The sequence below is a fragment of the Mobula hypostoma genome, chromosome 3 (genome assembly GCF_963921235.1).
Source record: "Mobula hypostoma chromosome 3, sMobHyp1.1, whole genome shotgun sequence".
NCBI classification, from domain to species: domain Eukaryota; kingdom Metazoa; phylum Chordata; class Chondrichthyes; order Myliobatiformes; family Myliobatidae; genus Mobula; species Mobula hypostoma.
The window spans coordinates 189,187,969-189,203,033 of record NC_086099.1 but is presented as its reverse complement, the minus strand read 5'-3'; the positions used below and the strand labels follow the sequence as shown (position 1 = coordinate 189,203,033).

Below are 15,065 nucleotides of genomic sequence, written 5' to 3'. Positions count from 1 at the left end.
CACAGGTAGGTGGGTGGAACATGCTGCCAGTCAGGGCGGTAGAAGCAGAAACAAGAGCAACATCATATACCTCTATTCCCAACCTGTCATTGTGCTTGGCTAAGTCCACTCAGGCACCAAGACAGATATATAAACAAGCAGGAATAGAGATATATGTACCAAATGCAGGCCTGGATATACCTCAATACAGGTGTCCCCCGTTTTTCGAACGTTCGCTTTACGAAACCTCACTGTTATGAAAGACCTACTTTTGCCCTATTTTTGCTTTCAGAAGGTGTTTTCACTGTTGCAAAAAAAAATTCAGCGCGCGCCCCGAGCAGCCGCTCTCCCCCGGATTCGGAACGGCCTTGCTTTAACACGTGCCTGTGAGCAGCCGTTTGCAAGATGAGTTCTATGGTATCGGGAAAGCCTGAAAGAGCTCGTAAGGGTGTTACCCTTACGGTAAAACTAGACATAGTTAAGCGTTTCAATCGTGGTGAACGAAGGAAGGACAAAGTGAGTTTGGCTTGTGGAAGCTAACGAAGATGATGTTGAAGAGGTTTTGGCATCCCATGACCAAGAACTGATAAATGAAGAGCTGATGCAATTGGAAGAAAAAAGGATAACAATCGAAACCAAATGAGCAATGATAAAGTACGACTTTAATTTTGAAAGGGTACATCGGTTTAGGAGATATTTGCAGGATGGTTTTAGTCCTTATTAAAGAACTGTGTGATAGAAAAATGCACGAGGCTCAGCAGTCAAGCAAGCCTTCCACATCAGCCACAGCAGACGACGAACCTCGACCTTTGACATCGAAGCGGGCAGTCATAGGAGAAGATGAGCATCCTGCTCTAATGGAAACAGACGATGAGATGACACCCCAGTGTCCCACCACCCCAACCCCCAGGCCACGGACAGATACTGTACAGATTCGCGGAGAATGCAGCAGTAGTCGGGAGGCACACAGCACATCTTTAAGAAAAAAGCTGAAATAAACATGCTAATTAATTAGGTGCCGCCGACACGTAATTATCGGACCAGATCAGAGATGACGCAATCGGAAATCGGCACTGATCTGAGCCAACAATTACGTGTCCGGTGGCACCTAATTAATTAGCTTGCTTATTTCGGCTTTTTTCTTAAAGTTGTGCTGTGTACCTCCCGGCTACTGCTGCATTCCTGCATGCTTCACGGCAATGTTTCGCTCAGCGGCCTGGAGAGTAGGGGCCACTGCACCACCCAACCTGCGACCACTCAGTCTAACACACCATCATCTGTGTGCTCGGCGCTGTCCCGATTCCGGTAAGTGATACTACACTGTACATACATTATTTTTACTTTATATAGGCTTTGTATTTTTACGTATTATTTGGTATGATTTGGCAGCTTCATAGCTTAAAGGTTACTGGGTAGAGTGTTTTTGCCAACAGCGCTTGCATGAGATTTTCTGCCGACGGCGCTTGCGTGAGATTTTTGCTACGGAGAACAGTTCAGAAATGATTGCAGAAAAGTATTTCTACTTTATATAGGCTGTGTATTTATCATATCATTCCTGCTTTTACTATATGTTACTGTTATTTCAGGTTTTGTGTGTTATTTGGCATGATTTGGTAGGTTATTTTTGGGTCTGCGAACGCTCACAAAATTTTCCCATATAAATAAATGGTAATTGCTTCTTCGCTTTACAACATTTCGGCTTACGAAACGTTTCATAGGAACGCTCTACCTTCGGATGGCGGGGGAAACTTAAATTAAGTATTGTGGTCTGCAATATATCCAGACATGGGGTGCTATCCTATTGGGCATTATTGTAGAAATATAGGCAAGGAAGACACAGAGCTCAAAATGGGTCCTGATCATGGAAGTCAAGCACAGGCAACTGGAAGATCAGGGTCAAACTTGTAGACAAAATGGAAGCATTCTGTAAAGTTGTTAACCAATCTGTAAAAGAAACCATGTTCTGAGTGCCATATGCACCAAATTGGAAGCAGTACAAGTGCTTTACCTGAAAAGACATTTGGGCCCTGGCTGAAAGTAGAATGCAGATATTGCATCTCTCACGGTTGTATTTGGAAGTGCCATGAGAAGGGAGTTAAACTAAACACAAATTGGGAGAGAGCTTTGCAGAACAGAAATCACTTTAATTCATCATCCCACTCTTGCCCTGAACTCTGTCTTCAGCCTCCTGCATCATTCCAATTAAGATAAACACAGTTGCAATGCCTGCAGGCCTACGAACATCTACTTAGCACAAGTCAAGTTTATTGTCATTAAACTATATACATGTATATAACATATATAATCATATAATATATATAGAAACAAGACAATGTTTCTCTGAACCAGGGTGTAAGGCACAGTAGTACACATAATACACAATAACTTAGGAAGGAAAGAATAAAATCTACAGATGAATCATGCATAAATAACAAATTAAAGTGCATAAATTAAATACTGTAAGGTACAGAACAGATTAACCAGTGACACTTCGAATATGATGTGGCAGGGAGTTCAGAAGCCTAATGGCCTAAGGGAAGAAACTGATTTTCATCCTGACCATTCTTGTTTTTATGCAATGGAGTCACCTGCCTGATGGTAGAAAGTCAAAGAGGACGCTGGATGGATGGATGGGTGGGATCCTTAACAATACTGAGGGTTCTGCATATGCAGTGCTCCTAATAAATGACCCCAATGGATGGTCCGGAGACCCCTGTGATCCTCTCAGCTGTTTTCACAGGCCTTTGTAGGGATTTCTGGTCCGATGCTCAGCTACTCTCGTACCAGATGGCGATGCAACTTGCCAGGACACTCTCAATAGAGCTCCAGCAAAACACAAATAAGATGGCAGTAGGGAGACTTGCTTGCCTCAGTCTTCTTAGGAAGTGGAGGAGCTGCTGTGCCTTCTTCTTCAGCGAGGTGATATTAAGGGATCAGGTGAGGTCATCATGATGTGAACTCCGAGGAACTTGGTGCACTTAACTCTCTCTACAGAGGAGCCATGTATTTTCAGAAGAGGATGGTTCATCCACACCTTCCTGAAGTCCACAATAATTTCCTCGGTCTTCCCCATGTTCAGGTTCAGGTTGTTCTTCTCACGTCAATCCACCAGCCAGTCCATTTGCTCTCTGTACTCCAACTCGTCAGCGTTACTGATGAAGCCATCCACTGTTGTGTCATCTGCAAACTTGATAACATGGTCTGAGCTGGATCCTGTGACACAGGCATGTGTCAGCAGTGTGAACAGCAGCGGGCTGAGCACACAGCCTTGGAGAGCACCAGTGCTCAATGTAATGGGACAAGAGATGTTGCTGCCCACACAGCAGTCTGGCACATGAGACCCATTTTCCAGGTGGGACAGGACAGAGTGGAGAGCAGAGGCTATTGCATTGTCAGTGGACCAATGTGAGTGATAATCCAACAGAAAAGGATCCACTGTATCCGGAAGTAAGGCCTTAACGTGCTCCATGACCAGCCGCTCAAAGCAGTTCATAATGGTTGATGTTAATGCCACTGGACAATAGTCATTTAGGTAAGTTACTGTTGTCCTCTTTGGGACTGGAATGATGGTTGCTGCCTTGAAAACCGAGGGAACAATGGATTGTTTCAGAGAGATGTTGAATATGAACATCAGCTGGACTGTGTAGTTTTAAGAACCTGACCTGGTATACTATCAGGCCCCATGGCTTTGTGTGTGGCCAGGGTCTTCCTCACCTCGGCTTCAGCCAGATGGAATGTCTGCTCCCCTGCCGGGGCGGGGGGTTGCCTTCCTCACCAGCACTTTGTTCTGCACATCAAACCAGACGTAGAAGACATTCAGCCTCTCAGGGAATGAAGCATCCTGGTCACTGACGTGCAGGGTAGATTTGTAGTCTGTAATCCTCTGAATTCCCTGCCACATGCACCTCGTATCCCTGATACCGCAGAACTGTCTGTAAGCTCTCTGAAGATGCTGCTAATTCACCTACCCGATGGAGCTGGAAAGCACAGTTCTTGCTTCCCTGAGAGCGTCGCATCCCAGATCTAAAGGCAGGATCACAATCCCTCAGCCATGCACAAATCTCTGTGGTAAGCCATGGCTTCTAATTTGTCCTCACCCAGATGTGTTTCGTGATGGTAACATCTTCCATGGACTCCTCTATGTAGCTGGTCACAGAATCCACATGTTCCTCAACATTGACATGGTTGTCATAGGTCACAGCCTCCCTGAACATTCTCCAGTTAGTATTGTCAAAGCAGTCCTGCAGTGCAGAGATTGCACCCTCTCAACAGGTTTTCACCACCTTTACAACTGGTTTGACCCGTTTGATCAGTGGTTTCTATGCTAGACTTAGCATTACAAGTAAAGGCTGATTTATACTTGTGCGTCAAATGTACACCATAGGTACAGCGTAGCCGCGAACCCTACGCTGTATTTACGTTGAACCCTATGCCGTAGCCTAACGCGCACCTTTACCAAAATGTAACTACGCGTCGCAGACTGCAACAACTGTGAATGGTCCACTTGGTAGCATCGCATTTCCTCCTACGCTGCAATAGCTTGCCATTGGGCGACTGAAGGGCAGGGAAGGAACTCTGGCTGCAATGTTTTCCATAAAGCTTTACAGACCTCCGAAATTATGGAGGACCCTGTGCTTGACGCCAGTTTGTAGCCAGCTGTTACAACCTGTTGACTTCCACCTGAAGCTAAAACTCGAATGGTGATTGCTAGTCTCTGAGTATACTGTGCATACACTGATGCGAAATAAATGGTTGGAGAGGATGAACCAAATCGTCAAACCTACCTGCCGACATCCAAAAATATTTGAAATGCTTTTCCTCTTCCATGTCTCTCAGTGGTCGGACAAGCACACAAAATTCACCCTCCTTCAGTTTCAGTCGCCATTGTTTGAAGTTTGATTTTTCAACACGAAGAAACTCAACACAGCGGCATAGAAACCCCACCGCCAACTAGCGTTTTGGAGGTGAATTGCAGAGAGACGCAGACACACCAGTGCACAAGTATAAATGCTCACAAAGGCGTAGCCCACTTGCGTAGGCTACAGCGCAAGCTGGTACGCACAAGTATAAATCAGCCTTAAGGGTCCAATGTGGTGTTGAGGGACTGGTATGGTATGTTAGTAGAAATCAGGTCTTGTGTATTTTCACTCCTGGTAGCAAAATCAACATGCTGGTGGAATTTACACAGGCCTGTCTTTAAGTTTGCATCAATAAAACCACCTACGATAATGAAGATAGCATTACGGTGTTTAGTTTGAAAGTCACTGATGGTGCTGTAGAGCTCACACAGTGCTTGGCCAGCATTAGCAGAGAGAAGTATATACGGCCACCAACACAACTGTAGTGAATACTGGAAGTTGAGGAAACCACTCCCTTGTTCATAGATGTAGCTGTAACCTTTTTTCCCCAATTTATTTCCATTTCTCCCCATGTCTCTAACCGCCATTTTTAAAGTAATTGGTACTTTAACAACTTTGTATGCGTCTTGTTATACATACTCCCTATGTTCATCCTCCTGATTTCTGCAATAAAACACTGCTCCTCAATTAACCAGTTCTGATGTAGGGTTTCTAACCAAAAGCATCTGCTCCATTTCTTTTTCACTTATGCTGGTCAACTTGCAGAATAATAAAAACATTTTTTGAAAAAGAGGGACTGCACTTGAAACAAGAGAATTGCCTGTTAGATCTTGAAATATAGACACATAATTCCTTGAAACTGGCATCACAGCTACTGTAGATAAGGGTCGTAAAGGGAGCTTTTGGCAGATTGGCTGTCATAATTCAGAGCATTGAACCCTGGGGTTGGGATGTTATGTTGAAGTTGTACAAGACTTCAGAGAGGCCAAGTTTGGAACATTGTCTGCAGCTTTGGTCACCTACTAACAGGAAAGATGTAATAAGATTGAAAGAGCAGAGAAAATTTACAAGATTGTTGCCAGGACTTGAAGACCATAGTTACAGGGAAAGTTTAAAAAAGTTGGGACTTTATTCCCTGAAGCGTAGGAAAATGAGGATTGATTTGATAGAGATATAGAACACAGATCATAGAACACTGAAATCTACAGCACATTACAGGCCCTTCGGCCCACAATGTTGTGCCGATCATGTAACCTACTCTAGAATGTGCCTAGGATTTCCCTAGCACATAGTCCTCTATTTTTCTAAGCTCCACGTACCTATCTAAGAGGCTCTTAAAAGATCCTATTGTATCCGCTTCCACCACCACCGCTGGCAGTGCATTCCACGCACCCACCACTCTGTGTGTGAAAAATTTGCCCCTGATATCCCTTTGGTACTTATTTCCAAGCACCTTAAAACTATGCCCCTCGTGTCAGCCATTACAGCCCTGGGGAAAAGCCTCTGGCTATCCACACGATTAATGCCCCTCATCATCTTGTACACCTCTATGTAAAATAATGGGTGGTATAGATAGGGTAAATGCAAGCCGGCCTTTCCCACTGAGGTTGGGTGAGACTATAATTAGAGGTCATGGGTCAAGGATAAAAGGTGAAATATTTAAGGGGAACATGAGGTGGAGCTTCAAGTTCATTATCATTCACCCATATACACGTATGCAGCTAAATGAAACAAAGTTCCTCAACGACCAAGATTCACAATGCAATACATACATCACATACAGCAAATGAAATATTAACAGATAAGTATTCTGCAGATATACAAGACGACATAAAATGCATATGACATGTAGTTAAATATACATCACTATTACTGTTACTGGCACTGCCATAAATGATTCATACTGGGTGGTAACAGGGTGTTCAGAAGCCTCACAGCTTGGGGGAAGAAGCTGTTACCCAGCCTAACAGTCTTTGTTCTTATACTACAGTACTTGCCGTCTAACGGTAGGAGGTCAAAGTGATTGTGGGATGGTTGGGAGGGGTCCTTGATAATGCTGAGGCCGTGGCAAACAGAGCCCTTCTGGTATACGTCTTGGACGGGTGAAGGGAGGAGACCATGACGATTCTCTCAGCAGTCTACACAATCCATTGCAGCATCCTCAAGAATCAGAATCAGGTTTAATATCAGCAACATTATGTTGTGAAGTTTAACTTTGCAGCAGCAGTACAATGCAATACATAACAATAGAGAATTTTTTAAAAACTGTGGATTACAGTAAGTACATATATTAAATAGTTAAATTAAATAAGTAGTACAAAAATATAAATAAGAATGTAGTGAGGTAGTGGTCAACCTGCACCTTCCTGAAGTTCACAACCATCTCTTTAGTCTTGTCCACATTGAGACTCTAGTTATTGTGTTCGCACCAGTCCACAAGCCACTCTACCCCCTTTCTGCTTGCCAACTGATCACCGTTGCTAATGAGGCAACCACTATGAACTTAATTACTTCTTCACTCAATGAGTAGTGAGAGTGTGGAACAAGCTGTGAGCAGAAATGGTGGATGCAGGTTCTATTGCAATATTTGATAAAGTTTGGATAAATACTGTACAAGGATAGGAGGGGTATAGAGGGCTATGCTCCAGGTGAGAATTGATGAGACCAGGCAAAAGAACAGTTTGGCATAGACTAGATGGGCCAAAAAGCCTGCTTTAGTGCTACAGTGAAGACCAGCTGAAGACCAGATAGTGTAGCAAAGAGGTTTACTGACAACATGGCTAAAGGAGGAACTTAAAAAGGCACAAAATGAAACAGGGAAAAAGACTGGAGAGAAAATGTAGATTCAGATCGACAGGATGGTAAGATTTTCGGAAAATTTTGCTTGGTGGGCAAGGAAAAGGAAAGCATATAATCAACATAGCTGAAATTAAAACCAGACATTATCCAGTAATTCTTCAACACTTACTAAATGTTGGAAGGAGGTGGTCCCTTGTCTGTGTATGGCAGAATATGGAAACGTAAAATCTACGGTTATATTCAGTCATTAATTTGGTACATTTTTTTTAACTTTTCGCTGATTCAGAACCTCTGAACTTAAGCAGTAAGTAATACTGTCACTAAAAGAACTCATCAGGATCCAAACAGCTGATTTCAGAATGTGAGTTATTCCCATTACATTAAGATGAATTCACTTAGCCACTTTCTGATAGAAAATCTATTTAACCAAGGGAAACAGATTTTGAATCCTTGCACCTATCTGCTTTGAATGTGATCTCCAAACTAAACTCAGTTATATTTTAATATGCTTCTTTATCATCAAATGAAACAATAGAATTATAGCAAAAATAATAAAATAGTTTGTGTTGAGCTTAACACCCCCTCTTAAGGCACTTTCTCAAAGCTCAAAAGTTCAAAGTACATTATCAGAGTATTGAGATTCATCTCCTAACAGGCAGCCATGAAACAAAGAAACCCAATAAGAACTTATTTTAAAAAAAGACCGTCAAACACCCAATGTGCAGAGGAAAAAAAAAACGAATCATGCAAGCAACAAACGCAATCAAATAGCATTCTGAACTGAAGCTCACAAAAGTAGTTTGTCCATGGACCCTTAGTTCAATGCAGAGTGGAGCAGCCACACCCAAATTTATATTAAATCTGACTCCGCGCTTAAATTGTCCAAGTCACTCGTGCATTTAAAGCAGAGATTGATAGGTTCTTGATTGGTAAAGGGGTTAATGGTTACAGAGGGCAGGAGAATAGGGTTAATAAAAAAATCAGCAATAATTGAACAGTGGAGCAGACTCAACGGACCCAATAGCCTAATTCTGCTCCTGTATTTTATGGTCAAATAACATCTAGGATTTTTGGAGTGATGTCATACCCAAGCTGATTTAGTATACTTTTTCCACAACAACAGCCACATCCAAACAAACTGAAGAACAGGTAGCATAAGACGCAGATGGAATTACATTCAGAATGTGCTCCAATTTAAAAGCCTCTTCTCAAATTTTTGGATTGTTATCCGATGCTAGGAAAGTCACACACAGATTGACACAAGAGAATGCAAAATGACATTGAAGACAATATTATGCGTTTGATAAATTAAGCCAGTATATCAAATATCATTACCATTTGTACTTGCCAATTGGATCCCAGAACCCAGGCCTACTGGTGTTGCAGGGCCCCAAGGTTGCTTGCTTGTAATAACTGTAGAACTTCAGCATAAGCTCATTTGATGGTTGGAATGAACCTATTTAATAAAACATTTCAACTTATATTACAAATGGAAAACTGCAAGAAAGCTATCAACAAACTTAAGTAACAACAGATTATAATGGTCATCAGCTGCCTAATCTAATTGGTACATCAGCTGTTTCTAGTAAACAGACATTAATTCATGTGTGACCCATAAATCAGTCATATGCAGCTAACTGGGAATCTGGGCTTAATAGATGATTTTTTTGATTCGTAAAGTAATATTTTGTAACACAGACCATCAGATGTCTCCCTTGACTATTCTTGCTCAGAAAGCACGTGCAAAGACACTTCCATCCATTGTCCATTAAATAGAGAGCAGGAAAAATGTTTTTTGAATGTTCAGTCTACTTGAGGTTATCGCTTTTTGCTATCCATTGAAACATTACCTAATACAGGTTAAATCACAATTAAAAATCTTATATATATATATGTTTCTGGATTTCATGACAATGAAACTCAAAAATATTGCTGCCCAAATTTTACCACCCAAGTTACTTTGCTGTAACAACATCTTGAAATTAATTTTCAAGATATATAGTTTTTTTAAAATATGTAGAAGCTAGAATTGAAAATAAACGGAGAAAACTGTAAAAGATACTCAGCAAGTCAGACACCATTGAATGCATCCAGCAATGTGAGTTTTTAATTAACAAGATGTTTGGATAGGCTGGTTGGGGGTATGGTTGCTGGAAAGATATGTATTTAGTGCTCATTCCTAATTACTCACTGGAAGGTGATGATGAACCACCTTCTGAAATACTGTGTAGACCATTAATTTAAGGTGCAACTACACTAAAGTTAGGTAAGGGCCTCTAAGGATTTTGACCAATGAATAATTGTCAAATTATTTCCCAATAATAATGCTGAGCGACTCCATGGGTAACTTGCAGGTGGTGACTGTTATCAAAGGGCACCAACTTGGGAACTGCGGTCAGGACTTGGCAATTTGTCATAGTACATATTGAAATTGCACAAACTGTAACAATATGCTGATAGTGAACAGTATGAGAGCTTAAGGCTGCAGCTGTGGATTTGAATATTGCAATCAACAGCAAACAACCCTCTTCAATGTGGCTGGGCTGGGGCGAAGTTCATAAGAACTAGAGCAGCAAACTGAATTCAATAAGATCAATCCCTCTGGTCCATTCTCCTACCCGTCGCCCAACTACTGTATAGTTAATCTTCAGTAGTTCAAATGTTGACTTATCTCATCTTTGAACTTACTCATTAGCAACCCCCAAGGATCTTTGCGGCCAGAGTTCCAAAAATTCACAGCCCTCAGAAATTTCTGCATAACTTTATCTTAAGAGGAATTATCCCTTATTCTGCAAGCCATACTCTAGATTTCACCTTCAGAAAAAAAAAATCCTCTCAGCTTTGCTCATCAAGCCCTCTCAGAATTCTAGATTTCATGAGACTTTCACTTGAACACTCAAAGCCTTTTCACTTTCTACAAAACTTTTCAGAAGTAGAATGACACAATCTCAGCAAAATCAAGCATTTAATATCATCTAGAAAAAGACAGCCCACTTAACTTTCACCTCATCTACCACGCAAAATGCTCATAGCCTCTGCCACTGTGTGCCCTTCTACAGTATCACTACAATCACTCGCTCAAGTTACTCCAACAGTATCTCCCAAACTAGCAACTTCCACTTCCAAACTGGGAAGGCCGAGGCAAATACTAGCACACAGAATTGGAAATACATTACTGTTTCCCAGGAACAGATCTTGGAACCTCTTGTCCAACAGCATCATGGATGTACCTACACTAAAAAGACCACAGCAATTCAAGGTGGCCACTACCTTCAAAGCCAAATAGGGATGAATAAAAAATGCTCACCTTGTCTGCCAAATTCTTCTTGATAAAATAAATAAATAACAAAAATTCTCCTTATTCTCAGATGCAATAAACACAGGTCCAAATATTAACTTTGCATTGGATGCACAGACACATAAATTCCTCTGTACAGCATCATTTTGTAGTTTCTCTCCAATTACACAATATTTTTATTTTTCCTGCCAACATGGGTAACTTCACATATTTATGATAATCTTCCACCTGATATTCTTTGCCTACTTTGCGTAACCTGCAGACCCTTACGTCCTTCTTTCCTACCTGCACTGCAAAGAAACTCATCGTCTAATGTTCTCCATTAACCACAACTATTTTCCTCTGTGGTCAAGGAGACTGCAGGTAGTGGTTAAAGCAAGTTTAATTGCTGCATGAAGGTTCAGCTCTCTTGTCTGTATTTTATTTCAAAACTAAAATTTTATTTCAGAAAATAAAATGTATAAAATACATGCAATAAATAAAGTGCATGGCTTTCTTTACATTCATAGAGTCATTTAGTCTATACATTGATAGTGTTATGGGTCTAAATATATACATAGCATTAGCACGCTATATACCGTTTGTGACGCCCTGGGACAATACGAATTTCAAGTATTTGAGAGGCTTTGACACAGGGCTCAATCCTTCAATATCTACTGGCAGAAGGAATTTAGACTGCAGTCCTTCAACGCAGAACCCTTGCACTGATTACACCAAGATTAGGTGCATCTCTTGGCATGTACATCTGAAATCTGGAATGTGCCAGTCTGCAAAACTCCCTTACGAATATCTTGTTTTACTGGAAGAGTAACAAGTTTGGGCAGACCAAGATGTATGTTTCACTGAGGTGATCATCTTCCAGCAGTATATGTCTTGAATATATCTGCACTCAATATTCTAAATGTGGCCTAACCAAAGTTTTATACATCTGCAACATGACTTTCTGACTTTTACACACCCACACACCTCGATGGACAAATGTTAGTATGCATGCCTTCTTTACCACTCTTCCCGTTTGCATTGCTGCTTTCAATGAGCTATGGACTTGGACCCCACAATCCCTCTTACATCATTGTTCCCCAAAGTCTCACCATTTATTGTATACTTCCCTCTTCCATTTGACCTCCCAAAGTACAACACTCACACTTGTCTGGATTAAGCTCTATTTTGTTGCCTACATTTCTAACTAGTCTATATCCTGCCAAATCATTTGACAAGCTTCCTCTGACAAAAAGTATAGCATTATACAAGCAGGATACTACAGGAATGGAAACACGAGAAAATCGGCAGATGCTGGAATTTTAAGCAACACACATAAAAGTTGCTGGTGAACGCAGCAGGCCAGGCAGCATCTATAGGAAGAGGTACAGTCAATGCTGCCTGGCCTGTGTTCACCAGCAACTTTTATGTGTGTTACTACAGGAATGGACATTATTTTTACATTTCCAAAAAGCCTTTATAACTCTGTAACATAAATACTATGCCAGCATTTTGTAATCTATAGGAGCTAACTTCTACATTGCCAGCAATGAACACAGATTAGAATAACATATGCACATCTATACTCACATCATTCTACAGAACTACTGTAGAGAACACCCTAACCGCACTGAACAGAAACTGCATTGTGGCAGACAGCAGCCTCTACAGTGGGTAGTCAACACTGCCCAACAATTCACTGGCACCAGCCTACCAGCCATCAAGGACAGAAAGGTGCCGGGAAAGAGCCAGTAACATCATGAAGGATCTCACCCACCCTGTTCATAGACTGGTTGTCCCACTCCCATCAGGGAGGAGGCACCAGAGCATCCACACCAGGACCACCAGACTCAAAAAGTCCCTGTTCCCAAGCAGTAAGGCTGATCAAGACCTCCACCTACTAACCCACCCCTGCAGACCCCCACCCTGTGCCTAACATCACTTTATGGATATTCATTTAGTGTATATAAGCTATCTCATGTATTTATATTTTATGTTCTTATAATTATCATTGCTTCCTTTATCTTATTTTTTGTGCTGCAACGGATCCAGAGTAATAATGATTTTGTCTCCTTTACATTCCTGTATTGAAAATATTAAGCAATCTTGAATACTATCTAACTTCCCTTAAATGCATCTTGACTCTACAGAGCAATTATTCAAGAGTTCTACATTCTGACAACATTCACCTTTAATTTATAATATTTATTATCATATATTCTGGATTCTTGTATTCGAGGGTCCCTCACATCGTATATTTCATCAAACTTTCAATGAACTTTAAGGGGAAATGACTTAAAACTCCATCACTTTGTTCTAATTCTTATGTCCTAATCGCAATGTTTTGCACTTTTTCTGGTGCTTTGGTTGTTTTCCCAATATGCACACAGAAGAGAATAATTTATCACCAAAAGATGTCCCAAACATATTAGAAATAATTTCAAATTTGAGATGTAGTGTTGCCAAGCCTACAATAAGTAACATTAGTCACAATGACGGCAGCTGTGAGTGAATTACCCTTTTCTGTCAGTTTCCCATGTGACGATTTTGCATGATCGACACATCCAGCTAGAGGACAGGACAAGCCATATTCAATTTTAAACACCGCAACTCAAGGTTCATTTGATAATTTCAGGTAACAGAAAAGATAATGAGGGTTACTGGAAAGGAAACAAAAATATCCTAAAACCTGTGTGTGAGATGATAACTAGATCCAGCTGTCACAGAACTACGTTAACGCAATGTTAAATCCCCACACTCCCCTTGACTACATGAAGGAAGAAAAATGTTTTCACCGTTTTTAGGCAAACTCTGAATAACACTGACAGCAGCTTCAAATCTTCTCTCGTAAATGGATTTGGTATCCGCCATATTTTGCAGACGATGGGTGTCCAAGCTTCGAGTTTATTTCCCCTCCCAAAACTTGACTTTAAATGAAAAGCAAACAAACGACTTATAAACAAAGTAGGCCCGTACAGGACTCCGGGACGGAACACGGGATAATGACCGGGTACAGCTTCTACACTGTTACCCGGTGGCAAAGGGATGTAATAAACACAATGTCAGTGGCGAGTTGCACACCCTGACATGATTGCAAAACACTGTCTATAATCCGCCTTTAGATTATGCGATCCACAGGAAAATGTCCGGAGCCATCCGCAACATCGTCAAAGCCAAAGGAAGACACCGCACAGCCCCCTGGGAGATGGGGTTTTGAATGTCTCCACGTACCCGGATTTAACCTGGAGCTCTGACTCGTACGGACTACAACTCCCTGCAGGCTCTGCGTGGCCTCGGTACTCCAGTTGCTAAATGGGCTTAAATCTTTTTGGGGATGTAAAAGGAAAGGAAGCAATATTTTACCAGCATATACCTTTGTAGGATAATACATACAAAAGAAGCATCACTTTATATTATGAATACTGATTGAAGCATTAGCGAGATTCCCTGATCTTTTGAAAGAAATAGTGCTATGGTATTTTCTACTGCCATCTAATCTAGCATGCTTAATTTTGCGATATGTTTTATGTCTCATTCAAAATTAAATACATATACCAATTCAACACATCTTTTGCACTGTAAAGCATCTCAAGGCATTTAAGATCACCATCAAAACTGTTTCTGCATACTCCAAATTCATTGCAAGGATAAGGAAACCAACATCATTGCCTTCTCCACTATCCCCTGTGGGAAAGAACTAGTTAAATTTGGCCTTCTGCATGATTTTGGGACGATCATGCCACTTACACGCTGGACACTAGCTCCCAAAACGGGTAGCCAACTCCAAGCTGTCCCAGGAGGGCAGGGGAAAAAAAGATTAACAGTTTCAGAAGTTCAAAGTTTAAAGTAAAGTTATTATCAAAGACATATATGTCACCATATACAACCCTGGGATTCATTTTCTTTTGGGCAATCATAGTAAGTACAGGAAACACAATAGAATCAATGAAAGACTGCACCCAGCAGGACAGACAACAACCAACATGCAAAAAAACCCCAACAAACTGTGCAAATACAAAAAGTAAATAAGTAAATAAATAAATAATCAAACAATAATTATCAAGAACATGAGATGAAGAGTCCTTGAACGTGTGTCCATAGATGTGGGAACAGTTCAGTGATGGGGCGCGTAAAGTTATTCCTTCTGGTTC

General features: G+C 41.1%; 1 protein-coding gene across 3 annotated transcripts in view; it reads right to left on the bottom strand.

Annotated features, from left to right (window-relative positions):
* Positions 1-14,096, bottom strand: part of acbd5a (acyl-CoA binding domain containing 5a) — a 76,570-nt gene extending 62,474 nt beyond the window's left edge. For all 3 annotated transcript variants that reach the window (XM_063044272.1, XM_063044270.1, XM_063044271.1), the window contains exons 1-2: positions 13,710-14,096; positions 8,973-9,093 (exon numbers count right to left, since the gene is read on the bottom strand). In XM_063044272.1, the coding sequence (XP_062900342.1) occupies positions 8,973-9,093; positions 13,710-13,785 (197 nt within the window). In that variant the 5' untranslated portion in view covers positions 13,786-14,096. The remainder of the gene's footprint in view (positions 1-8,972; positions 9,094-13,709) is intronic.
* Positions 14,097-15,065: the final 969 nt, after the last annotated feature.